The sequence below is a fragment of the Indicator indicator genome, chromosome 19, assembly GCF_027791375.1.
Source record: "Indicator indicator isolate 239-I01 chromosome 19, UM_Iind_1.1, whole genome shotgun sequence".
NCBI lineage: Eukaryota > Metazoa > Chordata > Aves > Piciformes > Indicatoridae > Indicator > Indicator indicator.
The window spans coordinates 20,649,086-20,657,594 of NC_072028.1; the positions used below are offsets into that span (position 1 = coordinate 20,649,086).

The following is an 8,509-nucleotide window of genomic DNA, read 5'->3' on the forward strand; positions in this document are numbered from 1 at the left end:
GTGGTGAGGTTGGGAGCTGGGGTCCCTTTGGCATCTGGTGCTGGGGCTGATCCGCCCCCCCCCCCCCCCGCCACGGGTAGAGCTGGTCTGGCCTGGCAGGAGCCCTACTGATGCCCGTGGCCGGGGCTGTGCTGCTGGCGCCAGCGAGCAGCCTGGGAGGAAGGAGGAGCAGTGTGAGAGGGGAGGTCCAGCCGGTGGTGTGCCCTGGGACACGCGTCGGGGCTGGTGGCAGGGGACCACCCCTGTGTGCCGGCCTGGCACTGCCGCGCTGGCAGGGGTTAACGCTGGACTGTTCCACTCGGAATGGTTCAGGCAGCGAAGGGAGGAGGAAGAGGAGGAGGAGGAGAGGAAGGAGGAGGAGGAAGATGTCACCCGTCGATCTGTCATTTCTCTTTTCCAGCCAGGATGGGCGACACTGCTAGCACCAAGCTGGGCCAGCGGTGAGGCGAGGAGGGTGTGGAGCAAGAGGATGGAGAGGGGGGGGAGGCGAAGGTGAAGGCAGCCCCCCCCCCCTCCCAGAATATTCCCACCCCCCCTCCTCGGGCGATCACCATGGCGACCAATTTTAACGACATCATCAAGCAAGGCTACGTGAGGATGAAGAGCAAGAAGCTGGGGGTGAGTCAGGCGCCGGGAGGGGAGGGGGCTGTCGGAATCTTGGCGGGGGGGGGCACTCATGGATTTGGGGCACCGGTTGCTGTGAGAGGCTGAGTGTCGTCTTCCTCCTCCCCTCCCCCCTCCCAGCAACCGGTGTTGCTGATTTTGGGTTGAATAAGCAGTATTTTGGGGGCTGTGGTAGCGAAGGGAGGGGGGGGACAGACCACTTGTTGGTACCCAAATCATCCATCAGCCCCAGGGGGCTGGATCCTCCACTGCCTGGGTGGGGGGCTGGCTGGCTGGGTGGGTGGACCCTCACCACCACCACCCTTGCAGATTGGTCATAGCTAGGATTTTTTTCGGGGGGGGGGGAGGATCTCCTGAGCCCATTTCCCCGTGCCTCAGTTTCCCTCCACACCCAGTTTTGGTACTGGGAATGCCTCACGCTGCAGGGGGAGGGTGTGGGGGGAGCTCCAGGGTGCAAATGAGGGGTTGGGGTGTTGGAATGCAGTACCCTTTGGAGGGGGGGGGTGTCAGAAGGTTTGGTGGTCGCCTGCCCCCCATCTCTGGGAGCCGGCAGCAAGGAGCATGCTGGGTAATTTCACGCTAATTAGGGAGAACAAAGAGGGAGCAGGCTGGAGGGGGCGGGGGGGGACACACACACATGCTTGGAGACCACAGCCCTGCCACCCCCAGAACCTGGGGCTGTGGGAAAGGGGATGGGGAGACACCGAGATTGGGGGTCGGGGTCTGAGGGGGGTGGTCCCCTTGGTAGCCTTATCCATGTCTTGCTAATTAGCATTGGTAGGACTGGGGGGGAAGGGGGGTGATGGCAGCGCTGGAATTATGCCTACCCCCAGCGTTCCCTCTTATCGCCAGGCCAGCGGGGCTGGGTCAGCAGGAAGGCACAGGGGTGGTGGGGACAGAGAAGAGACAGAGAGGGGCCAGCGGGGGCCGTGGAGCCCGGCCCCATCCCGCCGTGCCCCCACCCATCCCGCCGTGCCCCCATCTCTCCGCTCCCCGCTCCTGCCGTGCCCCCCCTCCTGCCGTGCCCCCCCTCCTGCCGTGCCCCATCCCCCCGTGCCTCCATCCCTCCGTTCTCCCTTCTGCTGCGCTCTCCATCCATCCCGCCGTGCTCTCCATCCCGCCGTGCTCCGCAGATCTACCGGCGCTGCTGGTTGGTCTTCCGCAAATCGTCCAGCAAAGGGCCCCAGCGCCTGGAGAAGTACCCGGATGAGAAGTCTGCCTGCCTGCGTGGGTGCCCTAAGGTGAGGGAGGGCTTGCCGGGGTGCCAGAGCGGGCGTCCCCACCCCAAACCTGCCGGGGTGGAGCTGGGTGGCTGCTTCCCCCTGCACTCCCATGGCATCCAGCTGGGACTGGATGCAGCAGCTGGCATCTGGAGGGGCAGTGGGGGGGCCAGGTTTGGGTGCAGCAGGCATGGAATGGGTGAAGAAGCAGGAGCTGGCCTCTGGGTGCTGCCAGGCTCTGGGTACAGCTCTGGGTGCTGCAGTTGGGATTTGAGTGCCATGGCAGCTGGGTCAGGGTGCAGAACTTTGGGGCTGAGTGCCACCAGGCTCTGGGTACAGCAGTGGCTGGGCTCTGGGTGCTGCCAGGCTCTGGGTGAAGCAGTGGTTGGAGCTCTGGGTGCCACCAGGCTCTGAGTGCAGCAGCTGGGGTCTGAGTGCCATGGCAGCTGGGTCAGGGTGCAGCAGCCTGGGGCTGAGTGCTGCAGGGGCCAGGGTCTGGATGCAGCAGTTGGGGTTTCAGTGCAGCAGGGGCCAGGTTTGGGTGCAATAGGGGCTGGGCACAGTGCTGGTTGGAGTGTGGGTGTCCCTGGGCTCTGGGTGCAGTGCTGGTTGGGCTCTGGGTGCAGTGCTGGTTGGGCTCTGGGTATTGTCCCTGGGTTCTGGGTATTGTCCCTGGGCTCTGGGTGCAGTGGTATTTGGGCTCTGGGTGTCGTCCCTGGGCTCTGGGTGTCGTCCCTGGGCTCTGGGTGTCGTCCCTGGGCTCTGGGTGTCGTCCCTGGGCTCTGGGTGTCCCTGGGCTCTGGGTGCAGTGGTATTTGGGCTCTGGGTGTCCCTGGGCTCCGGGTGCCTCGCAGCAGCTGGGGGCTGGGTGCAGTGGGGCTGGGTCTGAGTGCAGCCCTCAGTGCCCCCTCCCCTGCCCTGCAGGTCACTGAGGTCAGCAATGTGAAGTGCATCACCAGGCTGCCCAAGGAGACCAAGAGGCAGGCCGTGGCCATCGTCTTCACTGATGACTCCGCCAGGACCTTCACCTGCGACTCAGGTAGGGGTAGGCAGCACCCTTGGGGGGAGCCAGGCTGAGTGGACAGGAGGGGGTTGGTGCTGGGTGGGACACTCTGGTTGTGGCCAGGGTCGCCCAAGGGGCTGTGTTGGTGCCTTGCAGAGCTGGAGGCAGAGGAGTGGTACAAGACTCTGTCACTGGAGTGCCTGGGTGCCCGCCTCAACGACATCAGCCTGGGGGAGCCAGACCTGCTGGCACCTGGCGTGCAGAGTGAGCAGACGGGTGAGAGCCTGGCAGCAGAGTGCCCACCGGGGCTGCTGGGTGCCTGCTGGGGCTTCTGGGTGCCTGCCAGAGCTGGGTGCCCACCAGGGCTGCTGGTTGCCCACTGGGGCTGGGTGCCTGCCGGGGCTGCTGGGTGCCTGCTGGGGCTGAGTTCCTTGTATGGGCTGGGTGCGCACCAGGACTGCTGGGTGCCCACAGGGGTTGGGTACCTGCTGGGACTGCTGGGTGCCTGTTGGGACTGTTGGGTGCCTGCCAGGGCTGAGTGCCTGCCAGAACTGGGTGCCCACCAGGGCTGCTGAGTGCCGACCAGGGCTGCTGGGTGCCTGCTGGGGCAGGGTTCCCGCCAGGACTGCTGGGTTGTGACCGGGACTGCTGGGTTGCCCACTGGGACTGCTGGGTGGTGCCTGCCACAGCTGCTGGGCCCCAAATGAAGCATTTGAAATTTTTTTTTTTTTAATGGGGTGGATTATTTTTTTTAATGCTGTGTTTGGTGTTGGGGGTTTTGGTTTGGTTGCTTGGTTTTATTTGTTTGTTTCTGTTGGTTGGTTGGTTGGTTGGGTTTTGTTGGTTTTGTTTGCTTGGCTTTGTTTGTTGGTTGTTTTTTGTGGGTTTTGTGGTTTTGTTGGTTGGTTTGTGTTTGGGGTTTTTTTTGGTTATTTTTTCTTTGGTTGGTTTTTGTTGGTTGGCTTTTGGGTTTTCGTTTGGTTTTGTTGGTTGTTTGGTTGGTTTTTTGTTTTTTTGTTTTTGTTGGGTTTTGGGGTTTTTTGTTTGGTTTGGGTTTTTGTGGTTTGCTTGTTTGTTGTTTGTTGCTTGTTTGTTGGTTGCTGGTTTGTTGCTTGGTTGTTGCTTGGTTGTTGGTTGCTGGTCTGTTGGTTGCTTGTTTGTTCGTTGGTCTTTGTTTGTGGTTTGCTTGTTGGTTGCTTGTTGGTTGCTTGGCTGTTGTAGGTTGGTTGGTTGTTGGTTGCTTGGCTGTTGTAGGTTGGTTGTCTGTTGGTTGCTTGGCTGTTGTAGGTTGGTTGTCTGGTGGTGGTTGCTTGGCTGTTGTAGGTTGGTTGGCTGGTGGTGGTTGCTTGGCTGTTGTAGGTTGCTTGGCTGGTGGTGGTTGCTTGGCTGTTGTAGGTTGCTTGGCTGGTGGTGGTTGCTTGGCTGTTGTAGGTTGCTTGGCTGGTGGTGGTTGCTTGGCTGTTGTAGGTTGCTTGGCTGGTGGTGGTTGCTTGGCTGTTGTAGGTTGCTTGGCTGGTGGTGGTTGCTTGGCTGTTGTAGGTTGCTTGGCTGGTGGTGGTTGCTTGGCTGTTGTAGGTTGCTTGGCTGGTGGTGGTTGCTTGGCTGGTGGTGGTTGCTTGGCTGTTGTAGGTGGTTTGTTGGTTGGTTTGTTGTTTCTTGGTTGGTTGTTGGTTGGTTAGTGGCTGTTTGGTTGTTGTTTCGTTGGTTGGTTTTAGAAACGAATTAATTAGTTTGTTGCTTTGCTTTGCTTTGCTTTCCCTTCCCCCTCTCCAGACCGCTTCAACGTCTTCCTCCTCCCTTGCCCCAACCTGGATGTTTACGGCGAGTGCAAGCTGCAGATCACCCAGGAGAACATCTACCTCTGGGACAGGCACAACCCCCGCCTCAAGCTGGTCTCCTGGCCCCTCTGCTCCCTGCGCCGCTACGGCCGCGATGCCACCCGCTTCACCTTTGAGGCTGGACGGTGAGGTGCCACCCCCGCAACCCTGGCATGGGCACGGGGACCACCCCGATGCTGTCGTCCCAGGTGCTGGCCTGAGTGTGGAAGATGTCCTCTCCCTGCAGGTGTTGGAGGCCTGGTTTGGATGGGTGCCAAGGGGGGCTTCGCAAGGGAGCGGTTGGAAATGCTGTTGAGGGCACAGCTGGCAGGGGGGTGTGACGATGCCAGGGCAGGTGACTGCTATGGCAAGTGTAGAGTCACAGAGTCACAGAGTCACAAAATCATAGAATCACAGAATCAGAATCGCAGAATCAGAGAACCACAGAATCAGAATCATAGATTCAGAAAATCACAGAATCAGAGAACCACAGAATCACAAAATCATAGAATCAGAATCCCAGAGTCACAGAATGGTCTGGGTTGGAAGGGAGCTCCAAAGCTCACCCAGTCCAACTCCCTCTGCAGTCAGCAGGGACATCCTCCACTGGATCAGGCTGCCCAGAGCAGCTCTTGCCTGGTTGTCCTGGGCAGGGTTGGTGGAGCCAAAGCAAAAAGAGTGCAAAGGGACTTCACAGGGAGTGTTGTAAAATGCTGTTGAGGCCACATCTGGTTGTCAGCACCATGTGGAGGCTGCTGCTGGGGGCTGCTGTCAGTCTCTGCCTAGGCAAAGCCCAGCTGTAGGCTGCTGGCCTTGCTTAGCTCAGCTGAGGTGCTGAGAGTGCTGCATGTCAGCTGGCAGCAGCCCTGGGGGGACTCTGGGCTGTGTCACAGAACCAGGCAGTGGCACTGGGCTGGGCTGGAAGGCTCTCAGTCCTGTGGGGGTGAGCAGTGAGCAGCCCCTGCCTAGCTGCAGCTTCCTCAACAGCCTCTAAAGAGGTCAAGCCAGCTGGGCTAGGGGGAGAGGAGTCCCTGCCCATGGCAGGGGGCTTGGAGCTGGATGGTCTTGAAGGTGCCTTCCAACCTAAACCATTCTGTGGTACCATGATTCTATGAGGTGAGCACAGCCTGCACAGGACCCCCCACAGCTGGGGAGGGTTGGGTCTGGTGCTGGTACCATGGAAGGGACATGGGGACAGCACTTGAAGAAAGGGAAGCTGGGCCTGGCTACCACAGAATCACAGAGTGTTAGGGGCTGGAAGGGACCCCCAGAGATCATCCAGTCCAAGCCCCCTGCCAGAGCAGGAGCACCCAGGGCAGGTCACACAGGAACACAGCCAGGCAGGTCTTGAACATCTCCACAGAGGGAGACTCCCCAGCCCCCCTGGGCAGCCTGTGCCAGGCCTCTGTCAGCCTCACAGGGAAATAATTCTTCCTCCTGTTCCCATGGAACTTCCTCTGCCTCAGCTTCCCCCACTGCCCCTTGTGCTGGCATTGGGCATCACCCAGCAGAGCCTGGCTCCAGCCTCTGGGCACTCCCCCTGCACATCTTTATCACCAGCAATGAGGTCACCCCCAGGCTCCTCCTCTCCAAGCTCCAGAGCCCTCAGCTCCCTCAGGCTCTCCTCCTGAGGAAGATCTTCCTCTCCCTTCAGCATTTTCATGGCTCTGTGCTGGACTCTCTCAAGCAGTTCCCTGAGGTCCTTCCTGACCTGAGGGGCCAGAACTGGACACAATATTCCAGATGTGGCCTCAGCAGGGCAGAGCAGAGAGGGAGAGGAGAACCTCTCTGGACCTACTGCCCACAGCCCTTCTAACCCACCCCCAGGATCCCACCCTGAGGGTTTTTTGTGTTTTGTTTTGGTTTTTTTTTACCATGTCCCTTCTTGGGGAGCCTGCTGACACCCCCATGTGCCATCCCTGCAGGATGTGTGATGCAGGGGAAGGTCTCTACACCTTCCAGACACAGGAGGGGGAGCAGATCTACCAGCGGGTGCACAGTGCCACCTTGGCCATCGCCGAGCAGCACAAGAGGGTCCTGCTGGAGATGGAGAAGAACGTCAGGGTGAGCTCCAGACCACCCTGGGAACATGGTGGGGGGGTGGAGGGGGGATTGAGGGTGCCCTGTGTGCCCCCTCAACCTCCTCTCCTCTGCTGCAGCTGCTGAACAAGGGCACTGAGCACTTCTCCTACCCCTGCACCCCCACCACCATGCTGCCCCGCAGCGCCTACTGGCACCACATCACCGGCTCCCAGAACATGGCTGAGTCCTCCACCTATGCTGGTGAGTGTCCTTGTGCCCCAGCCAGGATGCTAGGGCTGGAAGGGAACCTCTGGAGAGCTTCCAGTCCAACCCCCTGCCAGAGCAGGACCATGGAATCCAGCACAGGTGACACAGGAACACATCCAGCCAGGGCTGGAAAGGCTCCAGAGCAGGAGACTCCACAACCTCTCTGGGCAGCCTGCTCCAGGGCTCTGTCCCCCTCCCAGTGCAGAAGTTCCTCCTCCTGCTGAGGTGGAACCTCCTGTGCTGCAGTTTCCATCCATTGCCTCTTGTGCTATGCCAGGGCACAGTGAGCAGAGGCTGTCCCTGTCCCTTCCTTCCTGCCCCCCAGCCCTCAGCTCTGGATAGACATTGAGCAGATCCCTCTCAGCCTTCTCCTCTGCAGACTCAGCACCCCCAGGGCTCTCAGCCTCTCCTCCCCAGGCAGTGCTGCAGTCCCTTCAGCAGCCTTGGAGCCCTCCCTTGGACTCTCTCCAGCAGATCCCTGTCCCTCTGCAGCTGGGGAGCCCAGAGCTGGATGCAATATTCCAGCTGTGGCCTCCCCAGGGCAGAGCAGAGGGGGAGGAGAACCTCCCTGGCCCTGCTGGCCACCCTCTGCTGAATGCCCCCCAGGACCCCCTTGGCCTTCTTGGCCCCCAGGGCACATTGCTGTGCCATGCAGAACTTGCTGCCCAGCAGCACTGCCAGCTCCTTCTCCTTGGGGCTGCTCTCCAGCAGATCCCCTCCCAACCTGTCCTGCTGCAGTTTCTTCTTCCTGCACAGCTGCAGGACTCTACACTTATGCCCCCTGCCCTGCAAGCCCCCTGGGTCACTCCTCCCCACCAGCTGCCCCCAGCCCACCCTCTGCTCCATCCCCAGGGGAAGCCTACCCAGGTGCCCAGGCCAGCTCGGACACCGACCTCCTCAACAGGTTCATCTTGCTGAAGCCAAAGTCCTCCACAAGTGACCAACCTGCAAGCAGGGAGCCCACAGCAACCCCATGAGCTGCCAGCTGGAGGGGCTGGGGAGGAAGCAGGAACCACAAGGAGGGTTCCTTATTTCTTCCCTGAGGAGGGGCAAGGATGCAGGCAGCTGCCCCCTCCCCGCCCCGCCAGGAGGGACCACGCTGGGGCATCCTCCGTGCCAAGGTGGTGCCCTGGCCTGCCAGTGGTGGAGGTGAGGGCTGCTCAGCCCTGACTTGAGACTTGGAATCTACTGAATTAATCAGAAGAGATTTTTTTGTTCTGTTTTCCCCTTCTCACACAAAGTGCAGACCTGGTGGCTGCTGCAGAGCCATGCCCAGAGGATTTTTGGTTTTGACTCTCGTGGAGCCAGCTGGGAGGCAGAGATGGGGCAAGGAAGGAGGGGGGGAATGAAGAAATTTGGGGTTTGTTCTGCAAGGGGGTCAGGCAAGGCTGGAGCACCACCCTGCCAGCACTGGAGGAGGAGGATGCTGTGCCAGGTTGGAGGTGCAGGCTCCCTGGGGGTGCTGCTGTGCCAGGTTGGAGGTGCAGGCTCCTTGGGGGTGCTGCTGTGCCAGGCTGGAGGTGCAGGCTCCTTGGGGGTGCTGCTGTGCCAGGTTG

At 60.4% G+C, this 8,509-nt stretch overlaps 1 protein-coding gene across 1 annotated transcript; it reads left to right on the plus strand.

Annotated features, from left to right (window-relative positions):
• Positions 1 to 552: 552 nt before the first annotated feature.
• Positions 553 to 7,930, plus strand: DOK4 (docking protein 4). The gene is made up of 8 exons (XM_054389549.1): positions 553 to 618; positions 1,758 to 1,865; positions 2,769 to 2,883; positions 3,004 to 3,123; positions 4,621 to 4,810; positions 6,590 to 6,728; positions 6,824 to 6,947; positions 7,806 to 7,930. The coding sequence occupies exons 1-8, from the start codon at positions 553 to 555 to the stop codon at positions 7,928 to 7,930; spliced, it is 987 nt and encodes a 328-aa protein (XP_054245524.1).
• Positions 7,931 to 8,509: the final 579 nt, after the last annotated feature.